A 21,889-nucleotide genomic window follows, 5' to 3' on the forward strand; every position below is an offset into this window, starting at 1 on the left:
TCCAAATTTATTCAGTCGAATGTTCAGTCACGGTCCTGGGTGGAAAACATTCACGTTTTTAAAAAATGGTTTCCATAAAAGGATTTTTGGTCATCACCTACTTTTTAATACAGTATTTATATACAAAAAACCCCTTTCAAACTACTTACTGTACAAGAGAAAATAGAAGCATCAGGCTGCGTGATTTTAGCAAATAACGCGCGTCTGCCCCCACGGCCTTCAGAGCTGGCGGCTTAGGGGGTGTGAGGACCCGGCCGCGATGGAAGACGCACGTCCCCCGCCCTTCTCTGAGACTCGGCTTTTTAGGCTTCTCGTGGTGCTTGAGAAGTTTCAGGTAACCGGTCAGTCTAACCGTTGCCAGTTCAGATCCCTCACAGCATCTACAAGACTGATTTTTACAAACTTTTAAAATGATAATTGTCCAACAGTCTTATTCCTGTAAGTAAAAATATAGAGAAGTGTTACCAAAATAGAAGCCTTTATTAATAAAAATCTTTGGTAGACAGTATTTTAAGTTCCCTTGATGATATCTGGTTAGCGAATGAACTCCTCCACCTTTGAGCGACAGAAAAAAAACACAACCACCCTCAAATCCACCACAGAACTGATCAGAAAAAAACCCAGCCCAATAAATATTCTAAGGCGAATGTGTCCCTGGAGTCTCGAGACCTGCTGAACCTTGAGCCCTCGGCAGGCAGGCCCCCGAGTGACCTCTCCCTGCCGGGCCTCCTGTCCCCTGGTCTTGTCTTGTGGGAAGGATGGAAGGTTCTAGGCCAGCTCACCAGGAAGGGGGAGCCGGGGTCTGTCTCCTGCTTGATCAGAGACCCGCAGCCCCTGTCTCCCCAAGAAGACTCTGGATGGTCCCCTGGCCCCAGGGCCGGGGTCCCTGCCTTTCTGACCAGGGTGCCCCCGTTTCTGAGCCGAAGAAAGAAGTTACACGACAGGAGCGCGGGACGCCCTCTGGAGCCGGCTTCTTCCTGACTGAGCTCTCGGTGCTCCCTCAAGCAGGCCTCCAGCTTTGGCCCAGGCCCGGGAGCCCTTCGGCACGGCCCTCAGGGCGCCAGGAGGGTAAGGGAGATTCTGGAGGCCTCTGCTCCCTTCCACTGCAAGAGAACCGCTCCTGCCAACCACCTGCATTCGCCACGCGTGACCCGTCCCCTGCAATCATTTTGATTAACCTCGGCTACTGAAGATAAAAAAATTCCCTGCATCATGGTATCATGGTTTTGTGCAAAAACAAGGGGGAAAAAAAACAACAGAAAAAAGGCTGAAATGTCCTGTGGCCAGCTGGTCTTTGCCAAAGTGGAGCCCCAGGGCAGGTGGCGAGCTGGGGCAGCTACAGGGCGCCCCCGGGGCGCTCGGGCCCTGAGGCGGAGGCGCCCTCTCGGAGGCTGTCCCGGCCCGCCCTGGGGTGGTGGTTCTGGCAGGGCTCCTCCTTCTCGCGGGCCCGGTCCATCCACGAGTCCAGCAGCTGCTGCTTGCCCTGCTCCTCCCGCATGAACAGCTCCACCATCAGCACCTTCTCCTTGTGCACCTGCTGGCTGATGTCCTTGGGGATGTCGGGGATGACCCAGTCCACAAAGTCGCTCATGAACATCACCAGGTTCTGGAAGGAGAGTCAGCATGTGGGGCGGGGAGCCGGACCCCGCTGCGCCCCTCTCTCCCACGGCCACGACCCTCCCGGGGCCGATTCCTCCAGGCCTCGGGTGGCCAGACCCCTCTCAGGCACCCCTGGGCAACCTCTCCAGGCACTGGGCCCCGAGGCTGCCGGCTCCAAGCCTGCTGCCTGGCCGCTCTGGCAGGGACGGCTCCCCAAGCCTCAGTCTCTGGAGCCAGTGGGGCCAGCGCACCTGGAAGACGATGACGAAGGCCAGGCGTGCGGCCAGCACGGCCCAGAAGTCCTTGGAGATGTCGTACTTGTGCTCCGACCACGGGGGCTCCCGGTAATCCTTGTACCTGCAAGAGCCGCGGGGAGTCAGGGCGCCGCCCGCGGGGCGCTGGTGGGCATCAGGAGTCCTGGCCCCAGCCCACACTGAAGCCGGCCGGCGGGGCCGCTGGGGCTGCAGGGGGCTTTGTGGAAGGGCAGGCCCAGCTGGGGGCCGCTGGAGAGGGTTCTGGAACCATCTGGCTCAGGGCTCCAAACTTTGAGACGGTGGAGCTTTTCTCCAGAAAGAAATCCCACCTGAAAGCTCACACAGCAAGCAGTGCTCTCAGTCGAAGTGGGGTGGGGCTCCCCAAGCCGGACACCCCGAACCGAGTCCACCCCCATCATCTATCAAACTCCATGAAATGCAGCTGAAACCCCTCTGCAGACCCCCTCTCTGTGGGGGTGGGGGGCTGTTGGGAAAAATACCCCACATTTTCTCAATGAAGCTGGTGCAGAAAGTTAGGCACACGGGGCAGCCGGCCGTGGGCTCTGCCCGCAGGCCGCCCAGCCTCGTGGGCCCAGGACGCAGGGAGCCTCCCGTCTGCATCCAGCTGCGGCACTCGCTCCAGATGCCATCAGCCCACCCGGCTTTTCAGCCGTCACTTTCAATATTCCCCCTGGTTTCCTTCGGGAGGGGCACACTCCCCTCGGGCCCCCAGCCCCGTCGCTGGCCCTGGCCCTGAGGAGCACCTGGGGCCTAGGAGACGTGCCCCCTCCCTTCCCGAGCGTCCTCAGCCAAGGGCTCGCCCGTCCCGGCTCCGTCCCCCTGAGCGATGGCCAGCGCCCGGGGCTGGCGTGATGAGAACCTGGGGCCTGTCCCCACTGGGCCCTCCCGGTGCTCCCAAGGCCTGGGGCTGCCACAGGTCTGTGGACACCAAGCTCTGTCGGAGCCTTTGGAAAAAGCCCGGGGCAGGGCGTCTCCAGGCTGGGGCCCGGCTAGCACTGAAAGCTGGGGTCCAGGAGAGGAGAAGGGGTCCACCTGCTCGCGGGCACAGCCCTGGCTGGACCCAGACCAGCACCTGCGGTGCGATGTGAGCTGTGGACGGGCCTCTCTGGGCCTCAGGCCGGCCCCACCAGCCCTGATGCAGCGGTGGAGACGGTGCCCGAGCAGGGAACTAGATGGGAGTCTCCCCGGCTGAGGCAGCCACCCCAGGCGGGCCGGGAGCGGCTTCAGTGCCAGCAGCTTGCACAACCCGTTCTCCGTGGGAACACGCAGCCCCTGCTCTCCCACCGTCACACGCCACACACACCTGATCCTCCCTCTTCCTTCCGTGCTCAAGGCCAACCGCACCGAGATGCCGGGAAATGTGCTTGGGCCACTGAGCAAACTCCTACACACCCCTCAAAGCCCACCTGTAGACCTGCCCAGATGCCACTGCCCCTCGCCTGGCCTGACCTCTACCAGGTGAGAGCTTTCTACTCTCACCAGCTCTCCACCGCCTGCCAGCTCCCCGGAAGGGAAGCGGCCCCTCTGGGGGTGGGGAGCATTAAGGGAGACAGACCTGCCTCAGCACCGGAAGAAACGGTAGCCGGCGGCCATCCCAGCTGCCTGCTCTGGAATGCACGCCCCCCACACCCTGCCCCACACCCCCACCTTGGGCTGGCTGGCGCAGCTCCTGTCAGCAGCTGGGAGGCAGCCTGACAAGGGCGCGGCCAGCGGAGGCGGGCAGCTCCCAGCACCTGCTGCCCATGGTCGGTCGGGGGCCTGGCTGAGACCCCAGTCGCAGGGACAGAGCGGCCGCCCGTCTCCCCTGCCCATGGGGGTGACAGCACCTAGGCACGGACGGACCGGTCTTTGCTGGCCATTCTTGGCTGCCCCTGGCTGCCCAGGACACTCCGCCAGGTGCGGGGTGGAGGCCGTGCCCCACCCAGGCCGCTGCGCCCCACCCAGGCCGCCGCCTCAACTCCAGCGTTTTCACGCCTGAGAAGTGCTAACAGATGGGCCACCTTCCCCTCCGCCCTCTCCTCTGAGCGATGATTCCTCTAAAATGCAGTTTTGGTTACATCGGTCAGACTGGAGTGTCAGGTTGTCCGTGGAAGGTTCAGACAATCGCTAGAGGGTGTGGGCGCCGTGGAGGCAGGCGGCTCAGGGGTCCCCAGGGCCCCTGCAGCCCTGGCCCGGGGCGTCTCCAGTCCCCTCCCTGACTTTCGGCCCCCAGGGCCCCGCCCAGCTGACTGCGGGCGCGGGCACCTCCAGGGCTCGGCTTCCTGGAGAGGAACCAGGAGGGATTCTGGACGTAGCTGTCTGGGTGTGTCCTGCTGCGCCGGCCGGCCGGCTCGCCCAGGCCCCCTCGTGCCCCAGCACAGAAGACACAGGCCCTGGGCAGTGCCGCGGCCCCAGGCCAGGCGGGGGCCCCTTGTCCAGGCCAAGCCCTGCTGACTGCCGTCTCCCGGACGGGTTTCGCTGCGGCCACTTCTGGTTGCCCAGCCCCAGCCTCTGCCCCCTCCATGCTGCCAAGGGCCGGGAGGCACCAAGGAGCTCAAACAGACCTTGGTGGGCAGCGGTGGGGTGGGCAGCTCTCAGGGCAGACAGGGCAGCTTTATGGCAGGGTTTGGGGACGCCTGTCTGGGCCCTGAGGTCCCCAGGCCACAACCTCAGCTGGCTGGGTGCAGTTCAGGCCCCCGTGGGTCCCCGGGGGCTGCCGCTAAGCCTCTCTGCCCGCCCCTCGGTCGTACTGTATTTTCCGGTGGGGCTCCCGTGACACTTTATCCTCTGGGAAAGCCAGCTCAGCTTCCCTCCCACAGAGGCCGGTTCCCTCGGGCCCCCTGCCTGGAGTGCCCTCCCCCGCCCTCACCTGGGCTCACCCTTCCATGACCTGTCAATGCTTCCCCACCTACCCCTGCTCCCTGGAAGCAAGGCTCATGCCCCTCCAAGCACCCCCCCCCCAGCCACTTACCAGACGGCCCCTTACTGGGCTCAGCTGCTGTGCTGTTGGCTGCCCTGACCCCCGCTTTTCCTGGGGGCCCCCGAAGCCATGCGTCTGGCCCATGAAGGGAGCTTGCAGGTCTGGCTTCTGTTTCCCAGTATCTGTTACCCCTCCTTGGAGTCCAGACCCCCATCGTTCCTTGCCCCCCGCCCCCATGCTTCTACTGCAACCCCACACCCTGGCACAGGATCCAGGTTCAGTCCACAGGGGCCTCCACCCCCTGGAAACAATGCATGGCTTTGCATTGTTTTTCATGGCCGGCCTGAGGCCCAGAGAGGCCCGTCCACAGCTCACATCGCACCGCAGGTGCTGGTCTAGGTCCAGCCAGGGCTGTGCCCGCGAGCAGGTGGACCCCTTCTCCTCTCCTGGACCCCAGCTTTCAGTGCTAGCCGGGCCCCAGCCTGGAGACGCCCTGCCCCGGGCTTTTTCGTGACCCAGGTCGGGGAGGCTCAACGCCGGGACTTTTGCTGTTATTGGGGAAGAGAAATTCCTCCCACTGGGATGGCTGGGCAGAGAGGCTGTAAAAGCGGAGCTGCCTGGATCCCTTTCTCCTGGAAACCAGTGCCGACATGGAGGAGGCAAAGCTGGGAGGCCGGCCGGAGTGGGGCTTGGTGGCAAACGGTCGTGCCTGGATCCAGCCCTGCCTGAAGCTGTCCCAGACTTTTAAAAGAAACGAATGTCCTACCCCTACTCTGCCCCAGTGATCTTTTTTGTCTTGAATTAAGATCCTGTTGTTGTGTGAAAGAAGCCGGGTGGGATAGGGTTTCCCAGAACCCCTGACGGCGGCTCCCGAGAGAGGGGCGCAGAGCAGCACCTGCAGAGCTGCACCTCGTAGCCCAGCTCCAGGGGGTCGTTGGGGGCCGTGCCGTCCTGGAAGTCGCTGACGTTGAAGGAGGAGAGGGTGTGGTTGATGAAGCCATGCATGGTCCCGTTCTTGCTGTACATGTAGAGGTACACCAGGCGCGGGATGAAGTCCGACGTGAAGGAGATCACAAATGCCTGTGGGCACAGAGGGTGAGGGACTCCAGGGGGCAGGGCCCTGTGGTGGCCAGGCGACCGTGCCCATGGGTCAGCAAGGTGGCCTGGGCGGGTTGAGAGGATGAAGGAAGGGTGGGCACGGCCTGGCAGGCTGAGCGTGGGGCCAGGGCCTGGGCCAGGACGCCCCAAGCAGGAAGCTGTGGGGACACGGGCGGCCTCTCGCTGGCTGTGTGGCCTTGGGAGTGTCACCTAACCGCTCTGTGCCTCCGTTTCCTTCTCGTGCAACGGGGCTAACCATGCCCGCAGCTCGGCCTCGGAGTCCTGCCTGGTTTGAATGATGATGCGAGGAGGGAGAGGGAAGGTGCTTTGTACGCTGCGGGGGGCTGCGGTCCTTGTCCCGGGTGAGCTCTGTCTCTGCGTGTGCGTGTGCGTGTCGGGGGCGGGGCACTGGCAGGGTTCTTCCCAGCCCCATGTTTTAGCACTCCCACATGCATTTTATGTAAGTGGCAAAATTAATTTTGAGAGCAAAAGACCAGAACAATTGCCAGTGAGGGGTCTGCCTCTCTGTGTCTCTGCATCTCTCCCTCTCCGCCTTGGTCTCTGTCTCTGCCTCCCTGTCTCTCTCTCCTGGTCTGTCTCTGTGTCTGTCTTTGCCTCTTTGTCTCCCTGTCTCTGTCTCTCCCTCCTGTCCCCCTCCCTCTCTCCTTAAGCTCCCCCCACCCCCTGCACATTCTCCGGAAGAGGGACACAAGGAATGCCAGGCCGCCTGGTGGGGGGTTTTCTGCAGCAAAAGGTGGGAAGACCTGAGCCCCTCTGGAGCTTGCCCAGCTCCCCCTGCGTCCCACATCACTCCTGGAGGCAGCGCCCTGCCATCTGGGGCCCACTCCCCTGTGAGGGGTGCCTGTGGCTGCAGCCGTAGGGTGCCCCGGCCGACTCCCGGGGGTCACTTACATTGATGATCACAGCCAGCTTCCCGACACCTCTGAGAATGTTGTACCAGATTCCTGGGGAAGAGAAGCACAGTCTCGAGGGCTGCTGGCCCTGGCACCCGCTGACCCCACCGGCAGGGGTGTCTTTTGGGGCCTGGACTGGACGCCTGCTGACCGGTCTTTCCGGGAGGCTCCGCGCCTGACTGCAGCAGAGCCACAGCTGAGCAGAGCAAGCTTCTAGCAGGGATGCCTGCAGACAGTGGGCCCCGAAATGGCTGACACCCCCTCTGGGCGCTCACTGGCTCCGATGAACCCTTTCTCTACAGACAAGATTCTACGTGGGTGCAGCCTGTGTCCTAAGGGCGCACCCCCAACCTGAGGGGGGTGTCAGTTCTGGACAGGAAGCAGCAGGGGCCCTGCAGTCCCACTCGAGTGGGGCTGGGTGGAAAGTGAGGCTGTTGCCCAAGCCGAGGCCAGACGCTCCTCCAGGTTCTACCTGTTCTCAGGGTCTACCTGGTTCTCAACCTGCTCTGCTACCGTGATGGGAGCGGGCTGCTCCGTGGGCTCTGCTCGTACCCCTAAACGCCTCCCCCGGAGAAAGCATTTGGGATGCAGGTGAGCGCAAGGTGGTGCTGTTGGGGGCGATCCTTAGAGTCAGCATCTGGGCCGGGAGGCCCCCCCCAAGCGCCGGGGAGGCTGCCAACTACACCCCGGCCTCTCTCCTGGCCCTCGCACGGTGCCGGGCATACAGGGTGCAGTGCGTTGGGTAAATGTTTGCTGAGTGACTGTATGAGCGTAGAAAGACTTTCTAACAAGACTCTTCCCAAGGGAGCAGAGGCTGGGAGTCGGGGCCTCCATCCAGGCACAGGGCCGCTTCTTCAGGATCATCTGCTGCTTAAAAAATGCTAGTCGCTGTCTAGACACCAGGTTGATTTAATTTAAAATCTGCACTTGCACCCTGAGACCCGGGCTGAGTCAAGGCAGGCCTCAGGGCTCCATGGCCACAGCGCCCCCCTGCAGGTCACCGCGGAAACTGACTGTGGAATTTGTGTCCAAACCCAGACCCCACCAAAGTGGGGAGACAGAAAATTCCAAGGGGAGCAAGAACATCCCAGTGCGCCCAGGAAAACAGGAACGAGCTAGTGCTGTGAGAACAGCCCCGTGTGTGCCGCTCAGCTCAGCATTCACAAGGCCCGCCTGGCCCTATGGGGTCCGAATTCGAGACCCCTGAATTGGGGTGCTGGGAGAGGGTGAGGCCAGGCAGGTTGGGGGTCAGGGCCGGGGGCCCCTGGTCCCTGGGCTCAGCACGCCGGGAGGGTAGGACTTGGGGAGCGAGGAGCTAGCCTGCAGGCCACGCAGGTGACCAGCAGTGGCTCAAGGATGGCGGGCACAGGGTGCCAGGCGGCAGACAGGGGCTCCAAGCCTGTGCCCCGCTGCCTCATAGGGCCGGCTATGGCCTCTGCGATCCCCACACCAGAATCCTGGCGACATTTTAAAAATGCCAAACCAGGAGGCCAGTCCTGGGGTCAGCGGCTCGGGGTCCTGAGTCCCCTCCCAGTGTTCATGGGCATGGTCCAGGGCGGGGCCACTGCTCCGACGACCTCGAGGTGCGAGGGGCCAGTGCTCTTTGGAAACAGTCTTCGGGGTTCCTTTGGGAGAACCTCACGGGGACAGCTGCACCCTCCCCACGGTCCCCCTGCCATCCCAAGGGGTGAGTTTACCTCTAAGAACATGCCAGGGAGGCCTGCCCCAAGCTGCTCCCTGAGGAGCTGTGCCCCCAGGGGACCCCCTGGAACCTGCCTGAGAGCCTGGTGCCAAAGGTCAGGGCCGGGAGGCTGGAGCGGACCCCCAGGCAGGAAAGGGGCTGGGGCCTCCCAGCCAGCCGCCAAGCCTCCCTCTCCAAGGCCGGCTGCAGTGGTGGCGGACTTCCGCCAGCCGCCCGGCCCTGGGGTGCAGGTCATGGGGGCCACTGAGGCTCTGTCCCTCGGGCCCTGCACGGATCACCGGAGGAACACAAAAGCCTCTTCAGGGAAAGGTTACAGTGAAGGAAGAGCAGATGACGCCTCGGCCCATCAGGCAGGAACCAGGAAGCAGCTGCTGATCCCAGCCGGGAGGCACGGAGCCCCGAGCAGAAGCCCCAGGTGGTGGGGCGGGGTGGGGTGATGAGGCCCACAGCACGCTGTGGGCCTGGGGCTCCCCTTTGCTTTGGTGGGCTTGCGGGGTCAGGGATGCCGCTGCAGGGGTCGGCCAGGTCCTTGCCGGGGAAACGCTCCAAAGCAAACACAGGCCGCGGTCCGCCGGGCCTGAGAATCGGGCCTTTGTGAGGAGCCGTGGTGGGGAGGCCACGCTCTTTTCTTTCCGCCCGGGCACAGAGCTCCGGCATTCCCAGGGCTGCCCAGGGAGCCCTGGCAGGCCGCCCTGTCCTCCCTTCTGGAAGCCTCTTGGCTGCGGTGCCAGCTCTTCAGGGCCAACCCTGTCTCCGGGGAGGGGCCAGGGAGAGCTGGCCGCTCGGTTCCAGCCCAGAGCTGGGTCCCACCTGGCCTCGGGCTCCCCACCTGGAAAATGGGACCCAGACCCCACAGGCCCCCGTGGACAGCCTAGGTCAAGACCAGGGCCAGGCCCATCTGCCCAGGATGCTGGTTCTCCAGGCGGGGGCTGAGCTCACTAGAAATCTGCACTGAAGGTCACCTTGACCTTGAGGGGGACCAGCTCTCCCCAAGAATCCAGCAGGCGCTGCTGTTTGCCCACGAGCAGAGCGGATTTTCATGCTAAATGTGAAATGGAGAAAGGGAGGGACTTAGCTTCAGGGGGGAAATGGCTCCTTAAGGTCTGAGGCATCCCCTCGTGGCCCGGCTCTCGGTTGTGCGGTGGGAGGGTGGCCCGCGGCTAGCAGGGGCTCTTTGGGGGGTTCAAACCTTTTAAAATTTCAGACAAAATCCTATAATGAAGTCTGGGAGGGAGGGGTCTCTCGGCTGAGTCTCCACCAATTATCCAGGCCCCCTAACAGGTGGCGGAGGGAGGCAGAAGGTTAACACATAGGGCGGGACCTCCGGGCCGAGCCTGGCTCCAACCGTGCTGAGTCTGGGGCGCCGAGGTGCCCAGCCTCAAAGCCTGGCCTGGGTCTGACTGCAAACCCCAGGCTGAGGCTGCAGGGGGAGCGGGCGGAATCACTGCCCCCTGGGCCCCGGTGAGCGGCGGGATTGGCACTTCCAACAGAGCTGAGACCGCAGGTGGAGGGGCCGGAGGGCCGCGTTCTCAGGGAGGCAGATGGGAAGAAGCGGCCGGGCTGGCGGCGTCGGGGGCATGGCCCCAGAGGCCAAGGCACCGGCCCAAGATCCCCGGTCAAGCGGGGCCCGGTCAAGCGGGGCCCGCGCAATGGAGGCGGGAACGCGGGGCAGGGTGGGGAGGCGTCAGAGGCGTCCTGGGGGCTGGGGTGGGGGGGTTCCCGCCACGCAACGGGCCGCAGAAGCCCTTGGAAGGATTGAGTGGCCGCCACGTCGCTGCAGGATGCCGCTAGGTCTGTGGGAGCCCGGCCCGAGACGGCCCCCCGCGCCTCCCCCCACTTGGTCAAATAAGCAGCACCCCTGAGCGGAACCTAGTCTTGAATGCACGTGGGCGCTGCTCTGCCCAGCGCCGCGCTCGCGGGGAGGAAACGTATTTCTGTAACTTTCCATCACATTTCAAGATTAAGTCCCTCAATAAACTGTTTGGTTTTTACCCCGAAAACTGGGTCCCGGTAATTGGATTTCCTTATGACGGGCCCATCCCCACGACCGCGGGGGCCCAGGGTGGGCGTCGCCGCCAGCAAGGAGGCCACGCGACTCCCCGGACTTCGAGGAAAGTCAATCCTCGTGCACGTCTTCAAACCCCAGCCCCGCTCTGAGCCCTTGTCCACGCGGCGAGGGAGCCCTTTGTGAGGGGGGCTCGGCCCGGCTGCTCCCAGCCCCGACCCTGCAGGCCCGTGAGGCCTTGCTCGTCCCGCCTTCCTGCCCTGCGAACTCGCGTGGGCAGCCACCTGCTGGCTCTGTGCTGAGAGGTCCCAGGGCCGCCGGGGGGGCCTCCTGGAGCAGCAGCTACTGAGACCCTTGACACCCGGACACCAGCCAGCGCTCCCCGAGGCCAGCACACCTCTGAGTAATGAAGAGGTCGGGCTGGGGCGTCAAGGAGCCCTGGGGTCTCATATCGCCCTCCCCACCCCGAGTCTCTGGCCAGGAGAGGCCCTGCGGGGGTGCCGACCCCACTTTCCCGGCGCTGACTCCCGGGAGCCCTGCCCAGCCCCGGTCACTCACCGATGTCTTTGGCTCTGACGGCCACCGGCCTCCGCAGCTCGGTGATGAACTTCTTGGCATCCAGGCGGATCTCGATGATGTTATTCAGCAGGGCGAACAGCGGGGCCAGCGGGAAGGACGCCACGAACAGGGTGACGAAGCCGAACTGGATGACTGCGGGCAGGGGAGGCCGGGGTCAGTGTGCCCCACTCGTGGGGCCGCCACCCCCGTGCTCCCCCTGCATGGAGGGGCTCTCCCGCGCTCCCACCACAGCTGGGCCGACTCCCGGCCGGGAGGGGGTGGTGGGAGGACCCCAGGCTTTTTGCCCTGGGCTCTGATGCTGACGCTTTAGTAACAGGCACGTTCGCTCTCATCGCAGAGTGAGTCCTGACACATCACCGAGGGGAGAGGCCCCCGGAGCGCCAGACCCGGCCCATCACCCAGCGTTGAGCAGGAGGGGCCTCGGGCGTGGACAGCCAGAGGTGCCAGGGCTGGGGCACGCCAGCACCCTGCCTCTCCCAGGGCCCCAGACGCCCTTCCATCGGGCTAGGAGGCGGCAGGACCCACTGTGTGGACAGTCTCGTTCCTGTCCTTGCTCACGATGCTCCCGTCACGCTGGTTTTTTCAGCATCAGGTTGTGCAGAGAGCACAAGGCTGGCACCTGAGGTCAGCAGAGCTCACTGAGGGCAGCGGCGTGGGGAGCTGCTTGGCAGTGCCCGGCCAGGGCGCCCGGTGCGGGCAGAGAGCACGGCAGGCAGCAGTGGGCCGAGTGGGGTGGGCCGAGTGCGGCCACTGTCAGCGTGCAGGTGGGGCCTCAGCCGGGTCCGGCCATGTCCCTGGCTCTCCCACGCCCCATGGGGACGCTTCCTCGGGCGCTGGTCTGTTTGCAGGTGGCCAGAGCCGGCAGCTGAGTTGGTTGTGTGGCTCCGCATTGGTGTGAGGGAAGCTGGGGCAGAGGCTGGTCAGCTGCGCTGGCCTTTTCTTCCAGCCTCCAGCTCGTGTGCCGGGGCAGCATGCTGGATGGTGGGGCCCGGGTGGGCTTCCCCTGGGTGGACAGGAGGAGCCTGTCCCTGGAATGTCAGTTCACAGAACCCAAGAGGAACCCGGACCTCCGGCCACGCAGGACTCAATTCCGGGGGTCACTGGCCTCACATCGGCTTTCTTGGTGTCTCTCCTGCCATGGGGTCACAGGCGGGAAGCCCTCCTCTGAGACCCCAGCTGGAGAGGAAGCAGCCCCGGGGGCCGCAGGGGGCCCCGGAGCTTCTGGTCAGCTTGGATTTAACCCAGGAGAAGGCAGGGGCTGTCGTCGGATGCAGAACTGTTGCCTTTTAAGAGTCTCGAGATTCTTTTCTCTCTGAGTCAACGTCAAGGTGTTTTTGCACAATCATCCGGGAGCTGAGAGCCACTTATCTGGAATGACTGGGCCCACAGAGCGCAGGGCGGCCCTCGGGGTGCAAGACAGACAGGCTGGCAGCACCCAGGCCTCACAACCCACACGAAAGCTGCCCGCGGCTGCGCTCTTCTGGTGTTGGTAAAAAATGCAGAGTCCTGGGCCTCAACCCACACGGGGCGGGGGTGTGCCCGGAACCGGCGTGTGAGGTGCACTGTCCATGGTGGCCCGGGGCACCACACCTGCACACTCTCTGCGTGGGTCCACTGGCTTCACTCGCCCGCGCGCTCACTCCCTGAACACACCTTGCGTACCTGGGCCTGTTCTGGGTGCAGGGGCTATGACAAGAACATGTGCAGGGGAAAGGCAGAGGTCACGGCTGTGCAGGGAAGGGGCTGCCCCTTCTCAACACTGTGGTCAGGAAGTCCCCTCTGCTGGGGGACATTCTGAGCTGAATCCGGAGGAAGGGAGAGAGGGAGTCATTCGGGAATTGGGGGACAGCATTCCGGGGGGGGGACACACACAGCCAGTGCAAAGGCCCTGGGGCAGGTGCGAGCCCCGAGTGCTTGGCTAAAGGCACGGAGGCCAGTGTGGCCGGAGCCGAGGGAGCCGGGACATGGGGTCAGGCTCCTAGCCCCCCGCGCCCCCAAGAATGTGTCCCCCTCTGGCCATCCTCCCGCCCAGCAGCACAGCGTGGGTGATGAGGCTCAGCCCCGGTGCCTGCTGAGCGCCGCTCCGTGCGCCGGGCCACTCACTCATCTCCATGTACTCCGGGGTGAGGCCGGCGAAGGGCTCCAGGGTGTAGTCCACCTCGTAGCGCTGCTTCCGCTTCTCGTACTGGACGTGGTCGCTGGGGCTGCGGCGCCTCAGCCTCAGGTAGCGGATGAGCTTCTTCATTTTCCTGGAAGAGTCGGGCCTCAGCGGGTTTCCAGAAGGGTGGGCGTCGGGGGCGAGGGCCTGGCCCCCAACTTGTCTTTCTAATTCTCTGGGCCGGCCAGTGCTTGAAAGCCTGAATGAACGGGTCTGCGCTGGGCCCCCTCGGCCCTTTCGCTGGAGGCAGGCGCCAGGGGTAACCGCCAGCTTGCGCCACAGGGAGACTGAGGCACAGGAAGGCGGGTGCCCCGGCTGTGCCCCAGGGGGGGTCATGGAAAACAGTCCAGAATGTCCCTGGCTCTGCAGGCCGGGCTCCCCCGGGGAGGAGGGACAGGAAGGGGTCCCCGAAGGGCATGCGGGAAGGAAGCAAAGCCGGGGTCTCCCATCTGAGGTCACAGGGAGCCACACGTGGGCTGGCATCCCGCATTCTCAACCTCTGGGGGGCAGGGAGCCGTCCCAGCTGCCTCTGGCTCCTCCTCCACACAGGGGGGTGGCCCCCCATCTTCCCCTGTCCCTGCTCCGATGCCCTGGTCACCTACCCGCCCCCCCCCCCCGCCCCTGGCCCCGCCCCGGCCCCCCGTTATACTCACGGGATGCCGATCTCAAACAGGTTGTTCTGGATCAGCTGCTTGCCCAGCATGATGATGCTGAGCTGGATGCAGAGCTCCATCAGGCAGCCCCCCGGGGCACACTGCGGGCCGAGAGTGCGTCAGCCCCCACCTGGACGGCCCACAGCAGGGAGGCAGCCTCCCTCGGGGCTGCTCCCTGGGGCTCAATTGTGTCCTCCCAAAAGGTGGCCTCCCCCTCCTCACCGGGACCGCAGAATGCAGCCTTGTTTGGAAATAGGGTCTTGACAGACGTGACCAAGTTAGACGGGGCTGGAGGGAGCAGGCAGCCCTGACCCAGCGGCGGGCGTCCTGTAAGAGGACAAGGCCTGGGACATGCAGGGGGTGGGATGCAGGGACACGGAGGACAACCAGTGTCCACAGAAGCGGGGAGAGCGGCCTGGAAGGGACTCCCAGGACCTGGGCGGGGGCACAGGAGAGAATGAGTTTCTATTGTTTGCAGCCACCTAGGCGGTCGGCTGCCCCAGGGCTCAGATGCCTCACCCCTGGGTGTCAGGCTGGGGCCAGGCTCAGAGGGGAAGGGGCAGGGTGAGGCTGGGCCTTGGGACTCCTGTCCTCAGGGCCAGCCCTATCCCGCACTGGCCCCTGTCCACAGGCCCAGCTGTCCCACATGCCCTTGGGAAGCCACATGCGGGGCAGCTGGTCCCCCCAAGGCTGACACCCTCCCTCGCCCTCCCTGGGCTGTGCTTGGGTGATGGGTGGAAAGGGTGACTTGTCCGAGCAAAGCGAACTCAAAAAATGCGTCGTGTAGACTCACTGTCTCATAAATCACTGAAGTGCCACCCTTGGCTTTACCCTATTCTACAAAGGCCTCTGCCAGCCCTTCCAATCATTGCTGAGTCTGGCAGGGTATCAACTAAGGAGACGCCTCGTGGAATGTTCCAGGCGGCACTTCATGGCCTTTGCAAACACTGGACGAGCCCATGTGTCGGGGTGTGTGGGGGCTGGGAGCTCCCCAGTGGTGGACTCTCCAGGCAGAAGTGCAGGAGCCCCAAACCTGGTAGCTGCTCCACCCTGTTTTATTGGGTTCTATTGTGAAGACCCTCCCCCTATTTTCCAACAGGCGGAGTTATTCTAGGAGTTGGAAGTGCTGACCCCCCGAGACCTGAACCGCGGAGAGGCCCGGGGTCCGGCCTCGCCTGACGGAGCTGCTGGGGCAAGTCCAGGAGTCCGGGGTCAGGACTCGGGCCGAGGGGCCTGGTGCGCCGGGCAGAGCCCCATGCTGGGCAGCTGAGGAGAAGCCAGCGGTCCCCAGCACTGTGCCGGGGAGGGAGGCGCTTCCTTTTCAGGTAAAAAAAAAGCTGTGACTGAGTTCTGATCTTTATCATTGAATCACCTCAGCAGCGCGAGAGAAGCCTCACGGTCTTGCCAAAAAAGAAAGGAAAACTGGGGGCCTCCCTAGTGGCGCAGGCGGTTGAGCGCAGCGCTGTGAAGCTGTCCGCAGCCTCTGCAGCGCCGGTTCGATCCCTGCTGGCCTTGGAGCAACGACATGGCGCGGCAGACCTGTCTCGCCCGCTGCTCCCCTCAGCAGTGCGTTTCAGTCAGTCTGCCTGTTCTGCTCCCCGCTCTGTCTCTGGGGAATCCTCTCACCCTCCCGTGCCTCTGGCCTGCACCCAGCTCTTGTATAAATAAATAAATCTTTGAAAAAAAAATAAAAAAAAAAGGAAAACTGGGTGTACGTCTGGACTTTTGGGCTCAGAGACTTTTGTCTTCCATGGCGATCCTATCTGGACACCCCAAAGAGATGGACCCCCAGGAGGAGAGCAGAAAAGGGCTCCCGCGGTGGGGAGCAGCGGCCGCAGGTAGCGGATGAGACCCACGTGCCTCTCCCACTGGCTGCGAGGACAGAGCTGGGAGCAGAACGGGGCGGCGGGGCCTCCTTACCTCTTCCATGCGGAAGGAGCGGAAGATGTACACGTAGTCGCCCGGGCGCCCCACGAACCTGAAAGGCGGGCAGTCAGGGCGGGGGCAGCTGGGGGTCCTGGGGTGGGCCTTGAGGGGCCCCCAGCTGCCCAGAGCTTTGGGCAGCAAGACTGAGCTGCCCTAAGGCCAGTGCTCCGAGTCCCCACCCTGGGGGAGGGGGAGAGGATGCGATGGGGGGACCCGGGACCCCGCTATGTCCTCAAGGATGCTCCCTAGGGCCGGACTGGGGCCCTAGGAGAGGGGGCTGGGCCCGTCCTCCAGGCAGGATGGGCGGGGTGGGTCTAGGTGTGGCGGGTCAAGCCCAGGGCGGCTCCCGCGGATCCAGGCTGGGGGCCAACATCTCCACAAGCCTGGAGCCCAAGCTGCCAGGGGCTGTGCTTTGCATGCCTGCTTCGCCCAGGCCTCGCCCTCTCGTCACCCCAATCCAATGTGGGAGCACCACGTCCCCGCTGCCTGGGGTCTCCACTTTCTGGGGTGCCCACTATGGGGGGAGCTTGCTGTCCAAGATCCCTCCTGTCTGGGGTGCTGCTGCCCAGGACCCCCGCAGTCTGGGGTCCCTGCTGCTCCGGCAGAGCCGGGCGGCGGGGGCGGGGAGGGGCACCTCCCCTGGGCCGGGGACAAGCTGGGGACAGCAGGCGCTTCAGCTGCGCAGTCCCTACCGGCCTTTGAAGAAAGCCACGTAGAAGATGGGGGTGTAGGAGTTCACGAACTTCAGCAGGAAGGCCTTGAAGATCAGCCTCTCCTCGAAGCTCTTCTCCGTCTTTGGAACCTCTGGAAGGAGTGAGGGGCAGCTCTGAGGCCAGTGCGGGCGCTGCCCATGCGGCCCCCGAGCCGGAGGCCAGAGCCGGTGCTGACCCCGGGTGGCCCGGGCCCCGCCACTCACCGATCTTGGTGAGCCACCTGGCGATGCAGCCGTACACCTCGTCCAGGAGGATGATGACCACCAGGTTGATGATGACCGCGGTGGCCGTGACCGTGACCCGGATGTTGGACCGGACAGAGGGGGAGGAGTTCATGGCCAAGGCCGCGGCCGTGGAGATTCGATAGATGATGACCCCCAGGACGATGGCAAAGGTGACTGCGATCTGCAGGAGGCAGGAAGCTCTTGGCCGCGGCCCCCGGGGTCTCGTGACACATTCTGGGGTGGGGTGTGGGGTCCGATGCCGAGATGTGGGCTGCCCGCAGCTGGGGCTGGACAGCTGGGTAGGGCCTGGCCCAGCTACCCCGACACCCTCTGGCTTGAGCCGACAGCCGCCCCCCTCCCGCCCAGCCCACCGTGGGACCAGAATGTTCCACACAGGCAGGCTGGTGGTCACCCGGGAGACAGGGTGGGAGCTGGCTCTGGTGATGCGTTTTCCAGGGCCTTGCCCAGAAGAAGCCCCGAGGAAAGCCCTGGCCACACTCTGGGTGGCAACCTGGGCACCCTCCGCGGTGACTCAGCCGACGGCACCCTCCAGGAAGCAGCTGCCCACACCAATCCTGATGGAGGGTGAAGCGTGGGCACTGCTCCCGGCCAGTTCTGGAAAGAGGGCTTTCCTTGGAAAATCCCTGGCTCCTGCCAAACGGCCCCTCCCAGAGGAAGGCCCCGCCCGGCCTCGGGCCCATGTGCGGGGGCAGACGGGCGGTGGCCCTGGCAGAGCCACTGGGAGGTGGCTGGCCCTCGGGGTGCACCCCTCCTGCTGGGACAGGGCCGGGGCGCAGGCTGCCGACGCCGGCGTCCCCGCCTGCAGTGCTGGGGTGCGCCTGAGCGCCCCGCCTGGCCCATGGGCACACGCCTGCTGATTCACCTGTGATGGGTGACGGCGCCCGGCTGCGGCTCCTACCCACCATCCCCCCTCCGAGGGTCCTGAGTCCATTTCCCAGGTGCCTGGCGGGTGGAGGGGGCTGGAGAGATGGTGAGCAGTGAGGCTGTGCAGGCTGAGGGGTGGGCAGGTTGCTGGGAAAGCACTTCAAGGAGGGGCTGCCTCCAACACTGTCTCCCTCCCCTTCCTGCCCCGACGTGGAGGTGATGCTGGAGGTGGAGCAGCCGTGTTGGGACCACAAGGCACAGGCTGGGCAAGCCGGTCAGAGGAGCTGGTGTGTGGGGGACACCCAGCAGCCCTAGGGCTAAGGGAGCTGCAGCAGCCGCCCGCCCGCCCCTGCCCTGGCACACAGAGACGGAGCTGCGGGAGCCTCCAGGGAGGTGACGCGTGACCCGAGGCAGAAGGTGCCACGGCTTCCCCGCCCCTCGCTGGTGCTCCTTCCGTGACACGCTCCTCCCCTGCCAGGAGGGGTGGGACCCCCAGCAGGCCCGTCCACCTGGTCCACCTGTCCACGTCCCACCCCGTCCCCCGGCAAGTTGCCGCGTCACTGCTGGTTGTCCGGCACCCAGCCTGGAGCTGGCCAGAGGGCACACCACTAGCATGTCTGTGGCTTGTGCTCAGGGTCCTCCAAGCGAGGCTGTGCTCGCTCCCACCCACCTGGGAGGCCCCACCAAGTGGTCCAGGTCTCGGGGGTCCCTGCCAAAGACCCCTCTCCATCAGCCAAGGTCCCCTGATGGTGTGAGAGCGTGGGGGGCACTGAGTCCTTGTGGTGCCACCACGGACTCAGGTTAAGGGTCACTGGCTCTCCCCAGGTGGCGCTGCCTCCCTGCCCCAAGGTCCAGCAGAGTGGCTGGGCTCTGAGCTGGGCTGTCCTGCTGGCATCTGCCCCGGCCCGTCCAGGCTGGTGGACTGGGAGAAGGGTCAGCTGTTCGGCAGCAGGAGGGAGTGGGGTGGGGACAGCAGGGGTGAGGATGGATGGGTCTGGCAGGGCGCTTGGGCCACCGGGCACACCTGGGTCTGCTGGGGCCTGCGTGTCCTGCCTCTGCCTTCGGGAACTTACCATGAAGATGATGGAGACCAGGTTGGTGAAGTAGGCGGGGAACCGGTCCCTCCAGGTCAGCTTCACCTTGTCCGTCTGCAATGCCAGACCAAGAGGGGTCATGGGGGCCGCCCGGGGGAGTGTGGGGGAGTGCACGTGTGCTTGTGAGCGCATGAGCAGCCGGCACAACACAAACACTCAGAAGATCCTTAAATAAACAACCCCCAGGTGCGGAGGGAACGCAAGTGTAGCTTCAAAGCAGCGCCTGGGGCTGACGCCCTAGGAAGCCACTTTGGTGGAGCCCCAGGCTCGGCCTGCCAGGCGCACCCCAAGATGCATCACTGCCCCGTGGGAGCCGCCAGTCTGGACCCCTTTCTCCCGCCCAGAGTCTCCCTCCCAGGCTGGAAGCCCCAGCTGCGCTGCCCTCTGCCTCCCAGGCCACGTGGTCACCGTCCTCTGCGAGCAAGTTGGGACAGGTGGACGTTACCAGCCCAGACGCTGCCTGCATGGAGTTGCTGGCTGGGACACGGGGCTGCAGGCCCCGGCTCGGGGCCGGCCTGGTTTGGAGGCGCCCCAGCTGTGCCTGACCCGGACGTTCCAAGAACGGGGCGGGTGTTTAGAGGGGGGATGCGTATATTAGGTCAAAGAACGCCACTGCGGGATGGGCGCTCAGCCCGGGGCTGGGGCGGTGGGGGGCATGTGTGTCCAGTCCGGAGCGCGGGCAGCAGGGTGACAAGCGGGTTTCCCAAGCCCCAAGGAAGCCACAGCCGTCCCGAGGCCCCCGCCCGCAGCCATGCAGTGACGTCTCAACACAGCCCGTGGGGCACGGCCGGGGCGGAGAAGCACGGAGTGGACGTTGACCAGAACACAGGTCAGCCTTTGTTGAGGAAGACACCAGGCACCGGTCGCCTGCAAACACTCAAGACCCGCGTCGCGCCCGGAAAGTACCAATTTCACCCCCGCCATGGCTGTCTTAACCCTCTGCTTCCACTTGTTTGGGGGGTCCTCTGGGCTGTGCCGCTGCTTCTGAGGGCAGGCGGGGAACAAGAGCACGGTGGGGAGCGGTCAGGACCGGGGGGCGGCCCCACCGGCCCCGGCAGCGAGCTCCCTGCCCCTCGGTGGACTTGCTGGCAAGGCTGAGTCCAGGGCTGGGGCTCTGAACCAGGAGGAGAGGGTGCAGGCCCGCGTTCTGAGAGAGGGGCAAGGCGGGTGGAGGCTGAGGCTTGGAAGCAGACCCCGCACGAAGCGGACGCTCGGGGGGCTGGGCCCCACCTTTTGCTATGAAGGTCGCTGCCATTTAGACCGTCCCGCAGCGCCTCTTGCTGCGTGGAAGCCGCTCCCGGAGCGGCAGTGGCGTGTCCAGGAAGGGCTGCATCTTTTCTCTTTTTCTCCCTCAGTGAGTCTGGTGCCCCAAACCCAGCAGGTCACCAAGAGGAGGCGGACACAGAGGAGGTGGCCGGCGACTCCCTCCAGGGCCACCGTTGGCGCCCACAGCAATGGGGCTCTCACGGGACCACAGAGCCTTGAAGCAGGTGACACCAGGAGTTGGGGGACAGCGGGGCAGGCCCCGGGAACCACATCACAGCCCAGGCGAGCCCTTGTCTCCCCACAGCCTGTGTTTCTCCTTGGCAAGGGACGAGACGCCCGTCCACGCTCACTCTAAGCGGTGCCTCGGAGAAGCCCCGGGGGACCGGCTGCACACTGGCTGGGGCCGGGCCACAGGGACAGAGGGAGCAAATGGAACCGTGGACACTGGCTCCGGGAACAGCATCCTTCAACTGTCCCCAGCCCTTTGTGAGCTGACGCCAACCCCCCAGCCCAGCAGGGGCAGACAAGGGTCCTGGGCCCCCGCTCATCCTGGGTCACCTAAACAACCTCCATTAAAAGGCTAGCCCAGCACCCCAGAGCTTGGGGGAATTCTGGCTGTGAAGGTGAGGCTGCCATGTTGAATGAGAGGTTGGGGAGAAAGAAAAACGCTTGTTATGGAAGACGGTGACCTCAAGAACGTCCCCGGAACAACACGTCCCTTGTCCTCACAGGCTGTGGTACAACCAGGAACTGGCCATTTGCTCAGGGACCCCATTTGGGGAAATCCCGCCATTTTGTCATTCAACACGGAACACAGTGGGTGGGAGGAATGTCAAGTGCACTTTGAGGAGCCTTCAAAGCTACCCAGCACTTGCAGTTGAAACATGGCCTGAAGCTTAAGATGCACCCCCAGAATAGATTAGGAAGATTTATAGCAGATTTGATCAACTCCAGCTGGCAGGCCAAATCTGGCCCCTGCTCGTCCTTACGAATAAAGTTTTATTGGCACATGGTCTGTGCTACAATGGCAGAATGAAGTGGCGGTAACAGAGGCCAGCCCCTGTCCTGGGGTGTCCCTACTCTACAAGGCTGAACACACATTGGGGAAGGCAACTGGCAGGGGACACCGTACCTCTTTGTTTTTGGATTCCTTCCTAAGCGACTTCTCCAAAACTCTGGCCTCGTACTCAGCTCTGGGGTGGTCCTGTAAGGAAACCAAGTCAACATGGAGCATCTAGCAGTGTCCATACGCCCAGGGCAAGCGCCCCGGGCACATTCAGCCCAGGCATTGGCTTCGGTGCTCTGTGGGGCCAGTTCATAGCTGGCTGCTGGCATGTTTCCAATTTAGAGCCCCCACGCAGCCCAGGACCCTCCCCATCATTTTCACCCGGCCATGGACAGGCCAGAGTGGCCCCATTTCTGCCTGTGAACACCCAGCCAAGAACTAGCCCCCGAGAATGTGTTACGGAGGAGCCGTGGGGTCAGAAGAGACAGCAGCAGAGTCAGCAAGCGCGGGCAGGCCAGAAGCGCCAGCCCCGGAGCCCAGAGGGTCAGCGAGGGCACTGGAAGGGAAGGAGGTTAAGAGAGACCCGTGATGGGAGAAGCAGAGACCCTGCCGTGACAGAGAGCTGCGCGGAGCCGCTCGGGAGAAAGACGGTCAGGCGCGAGAAGGTCCCTCTCCCAGGGAGACAGGCTGCGGGGAGAGAGAGAGTGACAAAAAATTCCAAACCTTGACGGCCTCCTGCAGGGAACCAGACACGTAAAAACAAGAACAGAAAGATTTCATTACTTATGTTGTTGTGTAAGAAGATGGCCAAGTCCTCTAAAGGTAACGAACGCTCTTCAGACCCAGCCTAAGCAGACGGGCACAGGACAAGGGACGGGACGGGACACGGGACG

The 21,889-nt window shown here is 64.1% G+C and overlaps 1 protein-coding gene across 7 annotated transcripts in view; it reads right to left on the reverse strand.

The window, feature by feature from the left end:
* ANO1 (anoctamin 1) overlaps positions 1-21,889 on the reverse strand; it is a 55,589-nt gene continuing 33,700 nt past the window's right edge. For 2 of the 7 annotated variants that reach the window (XM_037517410.2, XM_037517411.2), the window contains 14 exons: positions 21,720-21,731; positions 21,123-21,194; positions 19,631-19,708; positions 18,704-18,778; positions 16,725-16,926; positions 16,501-16,612; positions 15,803-15,860; positions 13,883-13,983; positions 13,175-13,320; positions 11,051-11,203; positions 6,784-6,836; positions 5,669-5,853; positions 1,851-1,956; positions 1-1,606 (listed from right to left, as the gene is read on the reverse strand). In XM_037517410.2, the coding sequence (XP_037373307.1) occupies positions 1,337-1,606; positions 1,851-1,956; positions 5,669-5,853; positions 6,784-6,836; positions 11,051-11,203; positions 13,175-13,320; positions 13,883-13,983; positions 15,803-15,860; positions 16,501-16,612; positions 16,725-16,926; positions 18,704-18,778; positions 19,631-19,708; positions 21,123-21,194; positions 21,720-21,731 (1,623 nt within the window). In that variant the 3' untranslated portion in view covers positions 1-1,336. The remainder of the gene's footprint in view (positions 1,607-1,850; positions 1,957-5,668; positions 5,854-6,783; positions 6,837-11,050; positions 11,204-13,174; positions 13,321-13,882; positions 13,984-15,802; positions 15,861-16,500; positions 16,613-16,724; positions 16,927-18,703; positions 18,779-19,630; positions 19,709-21,122; positions 21,195-21,719; positions 21,732-21,889) is intronic. The other 5 variants (XM_037517412.2, XM_037517414.2, XM_037517415.2 and 2 more) reach the window with 3 other exon arrangements.

Source organism: Talpa occidentalis, unplaced genomic scaffold (assembly GCF_014898055.3).
Source record: "Talpa occidentalis isolate TD23 unplaced genomic scaffold, MPIMG_talOcc4v2.1 talOcc4.17, whole genome shotgun sequence".
Classification (NCBI taxonomy): Eukaryota; Metazoa; Chordata; class Mammalia; order Eulipotyphla; family Talpidae; genus Talpa; species Talpa occidentalis.